The following is a 20939-nucleotide window of genomic DNA, read 5'->3' as shown; positions in this document are numbered from 1 at the left end:
CTAAAATAATTTTTCAATTCGGACCCGTAGTTCCTGAGATTAGCGCGTTCAAACAAACAAACTCTTCAGCTTTATATAATAGTATATATCTGTAATGTGAACCTATGTTTGACTAATTAATGATTCTGATTCTAAGTATTTAACCAATTCAAATGTGGCAACAATGGTCTCTGGTGTTACACCACTTGATGGCTAGTCGGTCTTTTACGTCTATAGTGATTGGTAGATGCTAACGAAGCATAATTAGTTAAGTGATTTGATAAAATATCATGTATTATTTGTGCATTCTGGCATTATTAGGTGAGTTTTGTTTTCTTACTTATTTGTTTTTTAATAGAAAAGAAACAATATTTTTTTATAAAACCACTAAAAACAAAAATCAATGGACATCTCATATATACAAGTTATAAATTTTGGAGTCGGTGTGTAATTAAAATTAAACATTGTTTTTGTTTTATAGTTATATTTGTATAATATAAATGTATTTATCTAGAATATATACTTAGTCTGGCCATAAATACTGTTACACTTAATTATAAAAAAATATTACATTTGAATTTCGAATCTGTCATTTTTATACGATTGTTCATTGTGTTTTCTCATTTTGGCGCCAATACATTGTAAAATATTTTGCGATATTAAAATGGTGTGGGGTGATAAAGAGAACCGAATCGCTGTGATAGCATTACACAAAGTAGGTATGGAGCCAAATGCAATTTTTAAAACTCTCCATACACTTGGTATTAGTAAAATGTTTGTGTACCGGGCTATTAATAGGTACAATGAGACCTCCTCTGTTTGTGACAGAAAAGATCTGGCCGTCCACGTAGTGTTCGTACGAAAAAGGTGGTCAAAGCAGTAAGGGAAAGAATTCGAAGAAATCCTGTCCGAAAGCAAAAGATTTTATCTCGGGAAATGAAGATAGCACCTAGAACCATGTCGCGTATTTTAAAAGATGACTTAGGACTTGCAGCCTATAAGAGACGCACTGGCCATTTCTTAACTGATAATTTAAAGAAGAATAGGGTGGTAAAATCGAAACAACTACTGAAGCGGTACGCAAAGGGAGGTCACAGAAAAATTTTGTTTACGGATGAGAAAATTTTTACAATTGAGCAACATTTTAACAAACAAAATGACCGTATTTATGCTCAAAGCTCTAAGGAAGCTTCCCAATTAGTCGACAGAGTGCAACGTGGACATTATCCGACTTCAGTGATGGTTTGGTGGGGTGTTAGCTATGAAGGAGTGACTGAGCCATATTTTTGTGAAAAAGGTATCAAAACATCGGCACAAGTGTATCAAGATACCATTCTTGAGAAGGTAGTTAAGCCCCTTAACATCACCATGTTCAATAACCAAGTATGGTCCTTCCAGCAAGACTCGGCGCCGGGTCATAAAGCTCGGTCCACGCAGTCTTGGTTGGAATCGAACGTTTCGGACTTCATCAGAGCTGAAGACTGGCCGTCGTCTAGTCCCGATCTTAATCCGCTGGATTATGATTTGTGGTCAGTTTTAGAGAGTACAGCTTGCTCTAAACGCCATGATAATTTGAGTCCCTAAAACAATCTATACGATTGGCAGTGAAGAATTTTCCCATGGAAAGAGTGCGTGCTTCTATTGATAACTGGCCTCATCGTTTAAAGGACTGTATTGCAGCCAATGGAGACCACTTCGAATAAGCTTTTATATTTTTAATTGTTTTATATTTATGTATTAAACTGACACACTGTAAAAGTAATAAATGTTATTTGCAGTTAACAATTTTCTTTTTTCTTTATTACAATATTTATGGCAAGACTAGGTATATAAGAAGTAGACTCAACTAAACTCAACACAAAAACCAATTCGTTTACTTGGTCGACATACTTATTCCACTTTATTTTACTTCAAAACCCACACTACAAAAGTGATTTTCAAAAAAAATATGGATGAAGTTTGGAAGTATTACATTATTTCCCAAATCGGTTAATACATAACCGAGCTTTGAGGTAACAAATATAAAAAATACAGCCGGTATTGGACGGAGCATCAATGAAAAATGTTGCAATATTCCTTTTGACAGCTCCTGTTGCGATAAAGTTGCGCAACAATCACGTACGACGGTTTGTGCCTCTTAAATAGATCTAAATATATTATAAAACAAAGTCCCTCGTTGTACTGTCTTCCTTTCTTTTAATACGTGCAAGACAAAGTGACCCTACTGTATCTGATGGTAAATGTTGTGGGTCCAATAGAGTTTCGACTGACGAAAGATGATTACCCCTCGATAGTCGACACAATTATGCCGGCCTGTTGGAACCACATATATAGGTACAGGGGCTGGAACTGGACACACTTACGTGGGCTACTATGTCTGAACGTGATAGACTCAAAAACTACCCAACGGGTCTAATTTTTACATATTTTTACCGTAACTGGTGCTCGGAAAATATATAAAATGAATGCCCTAAGCCGTTTTGGTCGAGGGAGGGTGTTAAGAACAAATTCCTTGCCTTTTCTACTTACAACAAATATTGTAGGTAATCTATTTCAAAAATCAAGAAGAGTAAAATAAATTCGCGCCATTAATGATTAAACGTTTATTGATATTAAATTACTTTGCTTAATTATTATACCAATTGTAATTCCATTAAAGTAAGTATTTACTAATAGAATGCTAACTGTACTTGAAGGTAAAGAATTTAATACACTACATTAATATAAAGTAAAACTAATTTACTTAGTAGACTGCCTCGGTGGGGTAGTTCTACTGCATGCGCGATACGACAGCGCTCTGAGGTTCTGGGTTCGATCCGCGGGTTTGGCAAAGTGATATTTGGGTTTTTCTGCTCAATATCAGCCCGGAGTCTGGAATTCGTACCCGATATGGCGATAGGCTCGTTCCTTATCACATCATAAAACGGAACATACTTGGCGAAAAGTGGGTGCCCTGGTTAGGCCTCTGCATATCCCTTTCGGAATAAATGCGTGATGTTGTATGTGTGTATGTGTGTCAAATTACTGTAACGATCTTGAAAAATAGTCTTTAGAACCAATCTGGAATTAAAAAGGAATTTCCCAAATCAGTTAATAAATGGGTGAGTTCTGTGGTACCAAACATAAAAAAATACACGTCAAATTGATAACCTCCTCCTTTTTTTAAGTCGTTCAAAGCAGTGATCAAAATTACTGCATCATTAAAATCATTTTTAACCGACTTCAAAATATAGAGTTTGTTTTCAATTGGACGTATATATTTTTTTAAATGTATGTACCGTTTTTTTTCTCCATGGAAGGATATATTGCCGAGATTTTGCCCATAGAGATGTTAATAAAATCGTTTTAGTAATTTAGTTTTTAAATACTCTCTAACTGTCTGTACCTGCGGCGGCGTCGTGTGACGGGTCGGCCACTTTCCTAAAATGTGGTTGAGGAGGCCGATGGTTGGCACATGCGTCATACTCGTGAACAGGTGCTGCTCATGTGGACTGTTCTGCTCATTTAGCTCACTATTTCTAATTGCTAGGGGTGCTAAGAGGAAATAATTATAAGCATAATAAAATATTTTATGATTCATGTATGGAAATTTAAAATTAATTTATTCCTTATTTTACGGGCATATAAATGAACTACTCAATGAAATGAAATGAAATATATATGTCGTCCAAGTAGGTAAACGAAATCGAGAATTTTGCTTTCCCAACAGCACTTTTTAGTGGTGTTTAAAATAAGAAAGCCAGGGCAATCGTCTTTCGTTAGCAAGAATCCGTCCGAAGACATTGTTTATATCTGTCACAAACTATTGCACTACTGTGGTCTGGTTTGCAGAACATTGACAGTGACATCTAATATAAGGATAACAAACGAAATAGATTTACATATTACGGAATTCTAATAATACTCTTTATTGGTTTTCGCTATTCTATCAGAGGAATGATTAAAAAACCTAATAACATGAACATTTCGTAGGCATTCCTCTGCTGGGTTCCGCCGGTGGCGTTGAAAATGAATTCAGGTATGTTTTCTACTAAAGTCTAGCCAACGAGTCGTGGCACAGAAAGTATGGCGACAAATTAAAAAAATATACCTTATGACTGCGTGTAAACATGAAATGAAGAATGCCTTTATTTAAGATCGTTATAATAATTATAATTATTTACATAAAAATATAATTTTAAGATAAACGTTTCTCTTTAATGTTTACGGGGTTACAAAGTTTTTTTTTTTTTAATTTGCCGCCATATTTTTGTGACATGGTTCATTGGCCAGATTCTATTAAAAACCCCTCATAAGACTTTAAGGAAAATGTTACATTAGTGGCTCGCTCCTGTCATAACTTGTCGTACGGTTAATCCAGCTCTAAATAACGAAAATAAGCAAACAAAACATATAAGCCTAGATAGCCTAGTTGGAAGTGGAACGGACTGCCGAGAAGTAAGTATGTCCGCAGGTTCCAAGCCCAAAGGCACCTTTGTTTTCTCTAAAGTTATATGAGTATTAAATTTGTAAACTAACGCTCATCGTAAAGTGAAGGAAAATATTATGAGAAAACTTGCAAACCTCAGAAGTTCTCTGTAAAAATTTTAAGGGTATGTGAAGTCTGTCAACCCGCACTAGGCCAGCGTGGTGGACTAAGGCGTAATCCTTCTTGATAGTAGAGGAGGCCCGTGCCTAGGAATGGGACAGTATATAATACAGGGCTAATATTATAATTAAATAACGATGCATTGACTTGCAAGTGATCGGATATTTTGACGATGCTTCCCGTCAAGCTTTTAATGGGAAATAAGTGGATCATTTTACCCGGTTTCAGCAGTGATGCCTACGCAGAAACATCCTTGATTAGATCAAAAAGACGAGCTTCATGCGAGTAAGTACAACTATATATCGTCCAAATATTTGGTTCTTAGAGTTTTGATCTTGTTCAAGAAACGAATACCTAAAATCTAAATAAATATTCCTTTGTATTAGTTCAACTGTTTTCAATGAGAGACATCAGCTTCTTAAATACCAGTCAACTCTAGGATCGGGAATTGTAGTCAATTGTGAAACATCGTCGCACTGTTAAAAAACAGCATGTGCAAACCTTTATAAACCGTAAACGCTTTCCGGAGCACCTGCAAATCCTTAACCTAAGTATAATTAAACTAAAAAGAGATCAAATATGACCCAAGAGTCTAAGATAATACTTGAAGGTGACTTTAATGCAGAATTACCTAAATACCATACCCTACTGAGATCACATCTAATTATGGCTAAGAAAACCTGTGGTGGATGATGTAAACGGGAGGGAAGGGGGACAAATAAGGAAAAGAAAGTGTAACTGAGTATGTATTCACAGAAAATGGAAAGAATGGCAATGTCGTGATGGATCCTGTATCAGCCCGGAATCGAAGTGCGACGGCGCATACGACTGCCCGGACAAGAGTGATGAGACTCATGCGCTCTGCAGGAATAAGATGTAAGATCCTCTTTTATATGATAAAGGGATTTACAAGGTTTAGACCAATAACTGTCATAAATCCCTAGATCTTGTTATACTTGGTACATCACTACCCAAGTTCAGAATATAAGTACTGACACATTTGCTCATAGAACTGGAACTTTTATTATTTAATTGTTGGTTGTTTTCAATTTAATTATTTAATCTTAACTGTAGCTTTAGTTTAGTGTAGTTTATCACTGTTTGCTTATTTAAAATAACTTACTCGTGTTTTGTGGACGCTGTACATACCTTCACCAGGCATGGTTGTTGGTGGTAGGATATTATTTATACTTTATATCCGGATATAATATATCCTATTGGACCTCAGTCCATTAGGTGCAGAGGGGTCCAGTTTGCCGTGCTCATATAAAAGAAATTGCATCACAAATGTAAATGATATAGTAATTTCCTGTAATATTGCTAACGCATACTTATACTGCTGGTGTGTAAATTTTATAAATAAAAGGGTACCTGAACAAAAGCAAAATTTCAAATCGCTTGTTCACTTTTGTGTATTTACTTATATTTTTAATGCTTTCCAGCAATAGAATATAAGGGATTTACTTTACGGTAAGCAGACGTGTAACTAATGCCACTTTTCGTCATGCGTATACTGTCCCATGATATGATAGGAGGCGAACAACATATTGGACATAAATTCCAAACTCCGGCAATACTGAGCATCAAAAAATCCAGCATCAAACTTACAATGAACTGTTTTTTACGTTATGCTTTTGGGTAGCAAAATAATGATCATTGGGTAACCAGATGCCAGCCCAACTGGTTTCGCTGCACGTACGGCGCGTGCGTGGACGGCACCGCGCCCTGCAACGGCGTGCAGGACTGCGCCGACAACTCCGACGAACTGCTGCCGCGCTGCAGGAATCAGACTACACTCTTCAGGTACTAAAGTAGTGTGTACTGCTATAACAGCTTTAAACACGTAAAGCCGTTGGTTCTAGAATTCCGCGGTGGCCCTCTTCAGCGTATTAGGAGCGGCTGCGGGTTTCCTTCGACGTAAGTGTATAAGTTGTAGGCCGTAACCGCCCCTGCACGATATCGCCTGGTGCAGCCCGTCTCCTATCGAGGGCGAGGGGTCGGGAGGTCATCAGAAGCCCCGCGTAACTGAAGGATGCTCTCAAAGTCAACAGCAGCATAAGGCCTACCTTCTACAAAGCCGTTGGCCCTGCGTCTGATCTCTCTCCGGTCATGTCGGATTGCTGTATCACCGGACTATAAGAGTGAAGGAACAGAGAGTGTTTACCGCCATATATCTTGCTCACGCAGTTATGGCCGGTGACAGTTGGTCACGGTTTGCTATTCCTGTTATTTGGCTGCTACCGCTTCCACTAATTTTCAAAGTAACTTACTGAAAATTGCACGAATATTCAAAATTCTTTTTCCGTCAGATTTACGATCACAATTTTTTTTATAAATATATTTTTAAAAAAGTCGTCAGCTACCCTATTTTGACGTTTGGTAATGTTAATATTTATGAGCTGACCCAGCGTTATGGAATGAATGTTGCGGCAAAGTTCGAATACATTTGATACGCCTTAACCTATTCTTTCTGGTAAAAAAAAAATACGTGCGTAAACTGACCCTTTCCAGTCGCGAAGTTCCTTGTGACGACGGGGAGATAATCCCAGCTACCAGCCGCTGCGATGGTGTTGTGGACTGCAACGATAGATCGGATGAGACTCCCGCCACATGCGCAGACGCATACTGCCCCGATTACTACTTCCGATGTGCGTATGGAGCCTGTGTCGACCGCGGTGCGGACTGCGATGGGGTAATTTTTTTTTATAGCAATATGAAAATGAGTTTAGTTAATATAGGATAAAATTATTTCGAAATATTTGCAGAAAAATGATTGTGCTGATGGATCAGATGAAGATAATGTACTTTGCAATATAACTGTACCAATGGAGTCTAGAATAATGTAAGTAGCAGCACAATAATCACATTTTACAAGACTGGCCAATATATCTTTATTATCCATTATTTTATTATCCAGAACATAAATTATAATAATTATTCTTTTAGGGTCAAAGAACCAAATTTGATTGATAATTCTCAACATACTACTGTTGATCCAAATTCGTATAAGAAATGTAAATTGCCTTCATATCCGGAGCACGGCTCGTACGTTGGAGATGGATTCCTCGCGTCTCCTGGCGACGACTTGTCTAATGGGCAGATCAACTTCACCTGCAGTGAAGGATATAAGATGATTGGGGAGAGAAATGTCTTCTGCTTCTACGGAAAGTGGCTCGACGAGTTTCCTAAATGTGCTAGTGAGTATATTTATTGTTTCCTTTTTATTATAATCATAACTCATTCCAAACCTTAATAAGAATTATGTTTTTAATTAACCTTAATTTTTCACAGAATTTTGCAAATTAGAACCAAAAGTAAACATGGAGTTCCAATGTGTCCTGACTGGCGATAGTAAAGGAACTCGCAAGTGTGAAGAGTATGAGCCCGTGGGGACGCAGGTGGCGCACCAGTGCGGCCTCAACTACCGCTCCGAGGAGTACGACCTCGGGTACATGGTTTGCAAGGAGGAAGGCTGGGTTAACGTGCCTAGATGCCTGCCAGGTTTGCTTATCTTGCATTATTTTCAGATAAAGGTGTACTAGCTCTATTGTTACCTACACGAAACTGAACACCATCAACATCCATATAGGTTCCTTCTGTAAGATACAAGATACTTCACCTAGTGGTAAATCCTGTAACAACCCTTTAAGAACAGTAATGTCACTAAAAGTATTATATCATAAAGTATTGCATTGTATTGGCCAGTGTAGCAACTCTGAGATATTTTTTACTGTAATTCCAATCAACAAAAAATACATATACATCCCCAGATGGTCTAAATATTATTGCCTTCGAACTTACCTCAACAGACAAACATGCAAAGGACGTACGTGCTGCGCAAATAGTCTTTATTCACAGTAATATTGCGCCCGAAACGGCGATATGCTCACCCCCTATAACATCGTCACGGGCTACACAAGGCGGAAAGGGTGCACAAGTTGCGCCACTGCCTACCCCTTTGGGGCTAAAAGGCGTGAGTGTGTGTGTAGCCTGCAAAGAAATACTCTTGGATGCGATGGAGATATCACTTAAAAAGTCTTTTTTTATTTATTTTAGACTGCGGCAAAGTGACTCCTGTTGGCACGCAATTGATAATGGGAGGTCAGTCTGCTGTAAGAGGGGAACTGCCGTGGCACACCGGCATATACTCGAAAGTCCAAAGCGACAATATTATGCGTTACAAGCAAATATGTGGCGGGTCCTTGATAAGTAGGACTGTGGTATTGTCAGGTAATCATTTTATATTCATCTAATGGTACTCATACTCTACACACCTCAATAAATAAGAACAGAAAAGAAAGCGAGTATAATCTAATTTCTAGGTATTCTCACGCCATTTTAATAATGTACGAGGCAGTATAATGTGTACCAAGACGCTACTTCCATCCATGTACGCAAATTTTATTTAATTTTATGTGTTTTGCAGCTGCCCACTGTTTCTGGGATGGAGACCAGCCTCTACCGGCCGAGAAGTACGCCGCGGCTGTCGGCAAATTATACCGAAAATGGCGAGAAACCTTGGATGACGCACAGCGGTCTGATGTGAGTCAATATTGTTTCAAATGTTTGTGTTGGTTCTTTTTGAATAGATTCTACTGAGTACTGCTTTATTTATTTCTGCCGTCAATTCATAATCTCTGCCTACCCCTGTGGGAGAGGCGTTATACTATGTATGTATGTCAATCAGCAGTATCAATATTGATTTCTTCGTGATATGCGACATCCATTACAGTAGTCAATTAAGAATTGATCTGGACATCAGAGGTTGACAAGGAAAGAACAAAATTTTTTTGGATCTCTTATTTATCAGAATTTTACTAGAACTTACTCAGATCTTTGTTTCAGGTCAAAGAGCTCTACATCTCGGAGTTTTTCATGGGTGTCGAGAATCAGTACCAGGGCGACATAGCGCTGTTGGTGTTGGCCACCGCCGTGACGTACAAGTCACATATTAGGCCCGTCTGTATAAGCTTTAGCCGCGAACTGGCTAAGGCCCAGCTTCATATTGGAAATAGTGGAAAAGTACAGTATTTTGTATTTAGTATCCGTGCCTGAATGTCACCGACATAGCCCATCGGAATAGCATGCTTAAGTTGCAGTGGGTAGGGCACATAGCTCGCAGAACTGATGGCCGATGGGACAAGAAGGTTCTGGTGATTTCTTCTTGAACAGTTTAGGTTATGTGTTAACTACTTTTACTAAACTCCAATAAAGAAATTTTAAACGAAATATTATCTTCTGTCTTTCAATAGTGACTGGGAGGTCTATAAGTACAAGGAGCCCTGGGCTCAGTTCAACATGTCCTTATATAGATCCTGCTGGTGGTTTTAAGTGCAAACATCTGATAGTGAGGTACCCATCAGTTAAAAATGTCGCAGAGAAGGCATAGTCACTTTTCTATATAGTTATGAGACCTATTTTCTACAGATCGCAGGCTGGGGTCTGACCGCTTCAAACGGAACCGCTTCTAGAGAGTTGAAGGTGGTGGAAATCCCCTATGTGGATCCAGGAGTTTGCAAGGAGAAGTCAGTAAAGGAATTCAAGCCTTTCATCACGGCGGATAAGTTCTGCGCGGGATATGACAATGGTAAACATATTCCGATGTAATAATTATCGAGTGAGAAGGAGTGTTACGTTTCAGTTAACTTCAACATTTAATAATATCATAATAATATCAGCCCTGTATTATATACTTGCCCACTGCTGAGCACGGGCCTCCTCTACTACTGAGAGGGATTAGGCCTTAGTCCACCACGCTGGCCTAGTGCGGATTGGTAGACTTCACACACCGAAATTTCTATAAAGAACTTCTCAGATGTGCAGGTTTCCTCGCGGTGTTTTCCTTCACCCTTAAAGCGAACGATAAATTCACAAAGAATACACACATGATTTTAGAAAAGCCAAAGGTGTGTGCCCTTGGGATTTGAACCTGCGGACATTCGTCTTGGCAGTCCGTTCCACACTCAACTAGGCTATCGCCACTTATATGGCGTAATTTCAACATTGAATGAGCAATATTTACATGATATTATTATTTATTTCTATGCTATGGCCATGAATTTCCATAGTATGAGGGCAAAAAATTAAATTCTTTTTGGAGGGTATTGATGGAACTGTCATATTTCTTTGTTACTTAATTGAAGCAACTGTAATCATCACGTCCGCCAATCTTACCTAATATTCTGATGATTAGTTAAGAAATTATGTAACTGACTCGTCGCGATTGGTTTAGGACAGAGGACTCTATGAGTCCTCGTACTTTTTTGGGTACTGGAGAAAGAGTTCTTCTTCCATTTCTATTTCGAAATAAAATATGATCCTGATAAACGATGACTTCCAGTCGACTCATTTATTAGTGGTGACCGTGTCTTTGTTTCGATGTGGAGTGTTGTAGAGTGTCCGACGTCACTAGCCTTTGATGCCCGCAGTAGTGCAGTGTATTCACCATCATCAACTAATTATTTCAAGCAACTAACCCGTATTATAAAATTAGACATCGATTTGTGATCTTCATTTTTTTAAACTTACTTCTTTTATAATGAAATAGCACCAACATCCTTTAATCTTTTATAGGCACAGCCCTGTGCAGGGGCGACAGTGGCGGCGGCCTCGTGTTCCGGAAACGCGGCACCGAGCGATATTACCTCAGGGGCATCGTCTCCACCGCGCACCACACCAACGACGCATGCAACTCCAAGTCCCTCACCACCTTCACCAACCTCGTGCTCTACGAAGACTTCATCAAGGAGCATTGGAGCGCTGACGACTTCTAGACGTGATTTCTTATGTTTAATGTCAAATAAAACTATTGTGCGGATTTTAATCTTTAATTTTTATTCCCGATGTTCTTGGCTGAAGGCTGCTGTCTTATATTGACAAGTGTTTATCTAGTTTTGATTTAAGCATCGATTTTAAATCCGATGCTCTTTCTATCGGTAACTGTATATCGGCAGCTGATTAATGACATTATTTGTAGCATTAAATTATACACATTTTAAATATATATTTTTACTGCGTTTTGGAATCTGTGTCTGATTCTGAATTTTTTGAAGTTGTCTTTTAAGAAATGTCGTTTACCTTTTCATCTTCTTCATGCTTTTGGATTAGATCACGCTAAAAACCATTATAAAGATCACGTCATCCTGTTTTCTGGTAATGAGCGCAGCGTATTGTTAAACGCAAATAGCATTACAATACTACGAAGTTTGACGTGTGATATTGTTTTTTTGTGCTGTGGGTTATCAGATGGCTCGTATTACTTCTATCCATTTTTCAACCTTAAAGATAAAAATAAATTTTACACACTAAAACTACGTTTTCTCAATATTTTATTATCACATATAAAATGCTAATACATTCAAGCGCATGTGAGTATACCTCAGCTGTTAACGCCTTCTTTCTGGACTCATTGGGTGATCCAGTACCTCACACCCAACCGGACTGAGGCTTTTGCGACCCTATCCTGAAATCTAAGTTATACAGGGCGTAATGCCCGCCAGAAGAGACAGGTGTGTGGACAACGTCGACTGGCACTGGAGCCTCCTCCTTCGAGCCGACCACAGTTTTAAGGAAGCCTTCGTGTTTGAGGATGTGGGTGAACGCCGCCCAGGCGAAGATGTTGCAGGCGTTCTCGGTGCTGGGCGAGGTGGAGACGATGCCGCGGAGGAAGAAGCGCTCCTTACCCTTTACCATCTTGGAGAACATTAGTCCTCCGCCGCTGTCGCCGCGACATACTGCTGTGCCTGGATAGACATGTACAAATCAAAATCAGATTTGGATTATTGTTTTCTATATCTGTTAAAAGAAAAGATGTGCAAGTGCAGTTCTCAGAAATGTATAGTTAAATGAATGAATCTCTCTTAGCCGAATCTGGGCTCAGGCGGCAAATCTCAACAGAGATCAGGAACGCAGAAGATATTATAGTGCACAAGTGTGTGCGCAATACACATGTGCACTCGGTTCCTATAGTCTCATATTCCGGTGAGACCGCAATCCGACATGACCGGAGAGAGATCAGGCGCAGGAACATATTCAGTCAGTAATACACGCACACGCCATATTCGCAGTAAACTACAAAATTATATTTTCATAATTGTTGATCTTTTCATCAGAAAAGTAAACTTCGATTTGTGATGAAAATAATCGTTATTCATGAATGATTTTTGGCAAAACTTTAGTGGTAAGGCGGGTATGTGGTTTAATTTTTAACACAATGTAAAAATGACCCTGTATATAACCGGCTACCTTAAATAAACCAACCCTTTTTATAAACTCACCCCTTCCTTTTAATCTTTAAGGGAGGCAGCGCAAGCTTGTTTCTCTTGATATTGTCTTTATTAAAAGTGAATGGGGTTTTCATTTTTAAAATCAGTCTATACTGATTCACTATTGCTAAATTTCTACTACGAGGATTGAAATCTTACCCCACCACGCTGGTCTAGTGCGGGTTGACAAACTTAACAAACCCTCAAAATTCCTATGAAGAATTCTTATGTACATATATTCCATGTCTATATATTAAATGTTTATGGATAGAGCTGAACGTAAGCAGTATCCCTACCGTTAGTATATCCCGCGCAGAACTTGTCCGAAGTAATGGAAGTCCTAAAGGATACTGGGCTTTCCTTGATGCATTTGCGGATATCGACGTATGGCACATCGGCTACGAGCAGAACTTGGGAAGACTTAGCATTTTCACCAGTGAGGCCCCAACCGAACACCTAAAACAAGGTATAAGATTCATAAAGAAATAAGTTCCCTTCAAGCAATGTGGGTTTTTTGACACACTTTACTCAAAACAGGCAGATTTACTGTCAGTTTCATAGTAGCACTTTATTTGTTCACTGGATTTATTGTAATTTTAAGCCAAAAAAATTACAGGGTCTACGCCAACAACAATTCAAACTTAGTCAAGGGCTCTATTCCATCTGCGGGGACAAAACAGTCTTTTAACAATTACAGGGCTTTCAACTCGAAGTGCAGCTTTATGAGCCGCATAGGTAAGAGTAAAAAATTTCCCCATTTATCAGTTGTCCTTCAATTTGAACGCCCGTAATAGCAAAAAGTCGGATTCGTCTCCGTACACATAATGTGGATCTCTGATTTTTTTTGAAATTTTTTTCGACAAAAAAAATTTACGTTGAAAATTTACGCTGTTTGCCCTGCTAAATGGTGCTTCTATTTATGACCTTGTGTGACAGCGTCCAGGCGATGTTATTTCATTGTGTACATAGCCGTTTCCGTTTCTAACAAGTGACTATACCTTGCCATATTTGCCCTCTTGTAACTGCTCCTCGTCGAACTTGCGGTCGAAGCTGACGCAGGCGGGAGTCACGGCCTCTGTGTAGTCGAACTTCTTGGCGACTATCACCAGAGCTATGTCATCCTGGAAGTTCCCCACGCTCCCGAGGTACCGCGGCGGGATTCTTATTTCCTTCACCTGATAAGACAAAGCATAGACCTGGATCACTTATGAGGTGGACAGACGTCCTGGTAAAGTTCCCAAGAACCAGAACTAGAAGGAGATGCAGGCCATTTCTAACAAGTTTATCAGGAAATATTTGATTTAAAAAACTCCTTTACAAAGACTATGTTCAGTTGTAAACTTCCAAAGGCTGGAGATCAGAATAAAAAATATCAAGGTTTGGATATTATCACTTATTTTGTCATTTTTGCTTTTATATGTATAAATTTGCATCATACAAGATGTAAAATTAATAATGAATTCTGAAACAATAAGAGGAATATCTTTAAAAATGCAAAGGATTAAGTCGTAGATGTTCTATATTGAGCAAGGCTTTAATAGACAAAGGCACGTAACAATTGGAAGACGATAACGCCAGACTGCAGAAGAAAGCCTATGCGAGATATAATCTAATATTGCAAATGTATGTCAAAGAAAACTTCGTAGACACTATAAATATCTTTTATTATTATAGTACCTACTTATTGTTGAATTCATTACGTTTTGATACAGAGAAGTGAATAAATTGCACTAGATTTTAAAAGAATAAAACGAAATAAACATAATGAAAGAGGGATCATGTCTCTAATTCTTGGATTTTTATGTAATTGTTTTGTATCTTATATAATATTATTAAAGCCAAATAAAATATTTCCTTCTTCCTTTCCCTTAACAAATATCAGAGTTACTCCCCTGATTGGATAGTTTTGTTTCCAAAACGAGACGGCCGATTTTCCATAATAGGTATATACAATGATGGGTACGAAGATGGGTACAAACATATAAGTAAGATAGCTCCCTTAGGCGCTGCGCAAACGTAATAGTCCTCACAACTCACATCAGATTTTTGAGCTTGTTTGTCGTGGTCGTTGTTCCACGGCCGATATATCTTGCCGACTGCTATCGCGTAATTTGCTGCGGAGGGCGTGCTTCCATCCGTGGAGAAGCAATGTGCCGCTAGAACACAACCATTTTTTGATTGTTTCTATTGACGAGACGAGCTTGCCGTTCGCCTGATGGTAAGCGATACGACCGCCCATAAATAGTAGAAACACCATCCAACACCTTGAATTACATAGTATAGTTTGGTATTTCACTGTGTTCGGCATCCTGAGATGTGAGATATTAAGTCTTATTATGTCCAGTAGTTACACTGATTACAATGTCCTTCATACCGGAACACGACAGTGACTACACACTGCTGCTTGGCGGCAAAAAAGACATTGCACCTTCTCAGGGAAACTCTTACATATGAGAGACTTACCATCAGTAACGAATATACCATCATGGTACAAATACTCATGTTTTCCCTATAGAACAGAAAAAAGAATAGATGTCCAAAATCAGGTGCCGAGTAGATGCTGTTAAATATTTCAGCAACTGTCAGTTTTATTCAGAAATTATCATACTCGACAAGTTGACAACGTCTAAACAGTTAATTCCAGAGAGACCAAAATTATTATCTCTCGTAGGCCAATAATTGACGATAAATATTTTTTGATGAGCTGATACAATTATGCCGGCCTATTTAAACCAGATATACACATTACACCAGCTGATTTGGAAACACTATGGGGGGGTTCTACTTTGTGTACGGTGGCTTTCTTGTACTTTTAGTGACTGCTAATTATGATTTTATCGTAGTTAACTTGTGACAAGTACTCTCTATAACCACTAGGTTTTCTTCACGCTTCCACCCGCGTGAAAAGATTTTCCAAGTACCTATAAAATTCAGGAGTAATTTAAATTCCTATTAGTGAAAAAAAATTACGATCACTTTATTCAGTGTCTGAGATAAGCATGTTCAAACAATCAAACTCTTGAGCTTTATGTATTAGTAGATGACGGATTACCAGTCACCACGACGTCCCTTGCGATGAGGGTGCCGCCGCATATCTGCATGTAAGGCATGGTGGCCTTCGTGTAGAGCCCCGCGTGCCATGGCGCGTCATAGAGAACGGCCTGGTAGCCGCCCGCAATGATCCTGTCGGTGATGGGTCCCACAGTACCGCAGTCTGACTCAGTCACATAAAACAAATTGTTTAATCCATGCTAACATTGTAATTGTGGAAGTAATTGATTGCCTGTCCGTCTATTCCAGTTTTAAACCCAAATCACCGAACTAATATTAATAAATTGATATGGAATAACCATTAATCCAGAAATGATTTCGGTTACAGTTTTTTAAAATATTATTCACAATCGCAAAATCTTGTATTTCTTATATTTGGATAACACTATTAGGGACCATTTCAACACTCAACAACATCTATACTCACTTACTCACGCTCTTCAGGGGCTGTACCTACCCAAGACATGTTTACACGAGAAAATTTGGATTCGTTTAGATACAGCCTCGGAGATGTAATAAAAAAAATTTGATGCGCAACTTAAAATCATCGTCACAAGACTGAGAAATAAAATGGGATTGATAGATTTTTTATGTGGCTGGTTTTGGATACTGACTTTGATTTTGGCTGAGGGTTCTGTGTCCGAGACTTGGTAGATTACTGGGTGTGATGACGCACTGAGAGGCGCCCGAATCACAACCGACAACCCAGGACTTCTTACCAGCCTTACAGAACGCTGGAACAAAGTAATTTTAGCTTTCTATGCTGATAATCTTCATTTTGCTAGTTATTTTATATCCTTAGTAAGTGGTAGCCTGTGTTTCATATGTATTATTCTACTGGGTCGTCTTGACATTGCTTTACTAAATGTAATCACATACCTATAAGATGTTAGTAAAAAAGTAGAAGCTTTGAACAAAATAAATATAAATCAAAATTTATTTTAATTTTACACAGCCTAATGGCATTTACTCTAAGAGAATTTGTCGTAGCAGTAACATAGCACTTTCCGTTAGAAATGCTCTCCTCATGTGATATATTTGTGATCAAAAAATCAGAAAAATAAAACCGGGACTTATAGTGAAAATATTCGTTATTCATGGATGGTTTTTGGTACATTGTTAGCCAAGATGAAGACGAGTATGTAGTTTTTTATTAACGCAATGTTAAAATGACCCTACATAATTTTCACTTTCTTCCTTTCAGGGTCAAAGTTGCCCTTTTGATACATGAGTAATGTTTAAGTACTCACGTAAGCACTCGGGCATGTCATCTGACCACCAGTCGGAGATGCACGTAACAGTCCTTTCTCCCACTAGATGGTAGTCAGCATCGCAGGTGATGTTGAGCACGGCATTCTCCAGCTGATCACCAGGGGAAGACTTTGGAGAGCTCAGATAGGAGCCGTGGGCCGGAAATGGTGGCATTATGCAGGGTCCCTGCTTACGACTACATTTGGGTTATCGAGATTGTCGGAATAAGTCCGCCCCAGGCGGCGAATTCAGAGGGCTGCAATTCCAAACTTTGCAGACGAATACACAACTTATAATAAACGTAACTTTGACTACTGAGACAACCAGAACATTACACACATAAATATTTCCCGCGGGCGCGAAATGATGATCATGACAAAGTTAAAAATATAGGTGGTCGGGGTCGGCATTATCCAGATTTTGCCCCACCTCCAAAATTTCAAGATCCGGGACTGGAATAAGTGCACCTAATACAGCAGAAGAGTTGGAATCCCATAGTCGGACTATCTTCTGTGTTAGGTACTGACTAATTCTAATAAAAGAAGGCCAATTAAAAGTTTAACTAATAGGTCCCTTTCTGATAATAAGTATGATTTATGAGAAATCTACGATGGGCACTTCAAAATATAATAAATTACAAGTTATCTTGTTAAATAGTTACATGAAAACTAAATAAACGGAATGACTTCTTATGTAAAGCGAATGTTAGATATCGAAAAATAAATAGTTTTCGGATTATATTGCGGTTTTTATATTCTAATTTGACGTGACCATGACTATGAAGCTTGCAAAGCCTTCGAAACGTCAAGAGAATACTAAAATATAAAAAAACTAGTTTTATGTCGTAGCAACTAAACAGATTTAACCATTTACCTAATTTACATAAGCTGTGTTCTACCTAATTGTAGAACAATTCCTATTTAGGATCTGGTATATTATTTTTGTTTGTTGTTATATCACTTATGATTTAGACCGAATTATGGCAAAATGTACTAATTACTTTTAAACATTTGGGGAGTGTTATTTGCTACAGCAGGATATTTCTATGTACAAAAAAATGTGTGGATTGATCGCATATTTTTTGTGTCAGATATAAATAGATCCTAGTGTGTTATGTTCATGAGTAAAGTATCAAATTTGGATAAATTGCGTGTTGATCATTAACTACTTATTTTTGGATTAGTACATTTTGACTAGAACTGCCATTCGTCCGGAATTTCTCGGATTTGTCCTAGTAAGAGCGTCACGGGCCCGTCCTGCTGAGGTTTTTGTTAAAAAAAATCAATTTTTTTATAAATAAGCGATAAAATAGAATAAAACTTAGTAAAAACAAAAAAATAATAATAACAAGCTGTATAAATGAATAAAAACGATATAACAATGTTTTTTTATTTTTGTTGCAAAAAATATTTTTTCAGAGGTATCTGGGGAAACCCGTGTTTCGCCCAAACATCCGGGATTTTTGCCGTGTTTATCCGGCGTCGGCAATTTAGGTGATGGCAGCCCTAATTTTGATTAAACTGTATCCAATTATCATAAATATACGTATTAAGCATAGGCATTTTTATTAAAGAGATAAGTAAATAATTGGAAAAACTTCTCATTTCTGAAACTGAGCAGTTAAATTCAGTATCCAAGAGATGTCAATACTTACTCAATCTGGTCCGCCGTCGTACTGACCATCATCAGAACTGAAAAAAATGTTTAAAGATTGCGTCATAATCCCCTAAGTAATGAGCGGCGCACTTGTAACCAAGGCTCCTGTAGTACGAATATTTACGACTTTACACTTGTGAGAGGCCGGCTTAAGCAAAACTTCGCGAAAGTTACTTCGTTTGCTTGGATTATCGTCAGAAATCGCCACGGCATTGAAAAGAACGTATGTGGTAAAAACTTTGCCAATGTTGTCCTTGTGAATTCGCTTATTCGTGACGAGTTATGGGATCGGCTAAAAATAAATTTATGCCATAATTAAAGAAGCAATTAAATAAAATGTACCTATACAAATGTGTTTTAATCAATCTATTGATCAACTATCAAATTAAACAAATAAATACACTCGCTTTTCATCTCAAAAGGGCTAGTTAGAGACGCAATTACTAATCGATCCACTTTTGGCCATTTGTATTTTGTTCCATGATGTACATGGGGGTGAGTTATTCGTATTGAGTAATCCAAGGTCCAGCCTGATACTGAGCCAAAAAAAGGCAATATTGGTTTGCTCGATTTGGGGATTTCAACTCGAAACTCAGTAACCTTTTACCGTAAACATTAGGTGCTTTCATGAAAGGTTGTATTTTTCTGCGTAGTCGGCTACTTATGATACTTTTAATGATTATAGGTACCCTAAGATGCAAGCTTGACCTAGTTTCGGTAGCATTATAGGCGCCACAAGATATTAGACCCCAACCCTTGACATTATTGCAATGCTCAACTTAAATATGCCAATTATTTTTAAAATAATAATAACTTGTTATCTCAATGTTTCTGTTGCAATAACTTACTTAATTTAAAAAATATATAAAAGAAAAATAATAAAAAACAAATTGTTAGACATAACTGAAAATCGACTTAATTGAAAATCGTCATTTGTTTACATAAACTTTTTTAAATTCCCCGATAAAACTACATTCAATTCTTTTATACTTATTAGGTCCCTCTAAGTGTATATACCTGCCAAGTGCATATTTATTTAATAATTACTCACCGGTGCAGACCACAACACTTGCTAGCACAGACATTTTTAATACATAACAAAACGTTAACGACACACGGGACGAGCCAGTGGAACTGGTTCTATCATTGCAGAATCCAATCATTTAAGGTGCATTACTGCCGAAAACAAATTTATTAACACCTTATTTTTTTATGTTTATACGATTCCGAGTGACCAAAAAGGTAATAACACCTTTTTTTATGTTCCGAGTGACCAAAAAGGTAAGTATTTACTTACGTTTATTTTTTTAATTATCTCTAAGTAGGTACAAATCCTCAAATTATTATGTGGAAAGACGGATAAATATCAAATGTATGATTACTAAATAAATGACGAAGTGTTCTGAACAACGAAAAATATGTTTCTTTTTCTGTATACATACTGTATACATATACATACCTACTATAGTTTAAACCTTAAACTGATTTAGATGAGATCTGCTTTTCGAATTAGTGGAAGAGTTATTGACGGAATCTAAATAATGCAAAAGATTTCACAAGCACAAATTTATTAACTAGGTACTCCATTTTATTATAATTTAAAAAAAAACGATTCCCTGTCAACATATAAATAGAAAAAAAAAAACAGATTTAACAGAAAGTTTCATAATAACCTTTACGGTAGGTACATTTATTTTGCAAAATAATAATCTATACTATTATATAAAGCTGAAGAGTTTGTTTGTTTGTTTGTTTGAACGCGCTAATCTCAGGAACTACCAGTCCAATCTGAAAAATTCTTTTTGCGTTGGATAGCCCTTTGTTCGTGGAGTGCTATAGGCTATATATCATCACGCTATACCCAATAGGAAAGGAGCAGTAATGGCTAATCTCAGGAACTACTGGTCCAAACTGAAAAATTCTTTTTGCGTTGGATAGCCCTTTGTTCGTGGATTGCTATAGGCTATATATCATCACGCTATACCCAATAGGAGCGGAGCAGTAATGGCTAATTTCAGGAACTACCGATTCGAACTGAAAGATTCTTTTTGTATTGAATAGTCCTTTGTTTGTGGGGTGCTCTAAGTTATATATCATCACGCTATGACCAATAGGAGCGGAGCAGTAATGGCTAATCTCAGGAACTACCA

General features: G+C 37.8%; 2 protein-coding genes across 3 annotated transcripts; one reads left to right on the top strand and one right to left on the bottom strand.

The window, feature by feature from the left end:
* The first annotated feature begins 140 nt into the window (after nucleotides 1-140).
* On the top strand, nucleotides 141-11384 carry LOC115450163 (modular serine protease). Of its 2 annotated transcripts, none has more exons than XM_037443665.1 (14): nucleotides 141-300; nucleotides 3952-3997; nucleotides 4799-4852; nucleotides 5324-5443; nucleotides 6236-6370; nucleotides 7079-7259; nucleotides 7333-7409; nucleotides 7514-7764; nucleotides 7859-8068; nucleotides 8624-8797; nucleotides 8994-9109; nucleotides 9413-9589; nucleotides 9995-10154; nucleotides 11141-11384. In XM_037443665.1, the coding sequence occupies exons 1-14, from the start codon at nucleotides 270-272 to the stop codon at nucleotides 11338-11340; spliced, it is 1932 nt and encodes a 643-aa protein (XP_037299562.1). In that variant the 5' UTR covers nucleotides 141-269; the 3' UTR covers nucleotides 11341-11384. The 2 variants fall into 2 exon arrangements, with proteins under 2 accessions (XP_037299562.1, XP_037299561.1); XM_037443664.1 differs by having other exon boundaries at nucleotides 143-300; nucleotides 4796-4852.
* A 494-nt stretch (nucleotides 11385-11878) lies between these two features.
* LOC115450169 (limulus clotting factor C) lies at nucleotides 11879-19941 on the bottom strand. The gene is made up of 9 exons (XM_030178154.2): nucleotides 19841-19941; nucleotides 18788-18824; nucleotides 17133-17329; nucleotides 16497-16616; nucleotides 15884-16045; nucleotides 14869-14987; nucleotides 13830-14006; nucleotides 13128-13287; nucleotides 11879-12309 (listed from the first exon to the last, which is right to left on the bottom strand). Exons 1-9 carry the CDS (start codon nucleotides 19872-19874, stop codon nucleotides 11993-11995), a joined length of 1323 nt encoding a protein of 440 aa, XP_030034014.2. The 5' UTR covers nucleotides 19875-19941; the 3' UTR covers nucleotides 11879-11992.
* Between the last annotated feature and the right edge of the window lie 998 nt (nucleotides 19942-20939).

Source organism: Manduca sexta, chromosome 26, assembly GCF_014839805.1.
Source record: "Manduca sexta isolate Smith_Timp_Sample1 chromosome 26, JHU_Msex_v1.0, whole genome shotgun sequence".
NCBI lineage: Eukaryota > Metazoa > Arthropoda > Insecta > Lepidoptera > Sphingidae > Manduca > Manduca sexta.
This window is presented reverse-complemented; position numbering and strand designations above follow the sequence as displayed.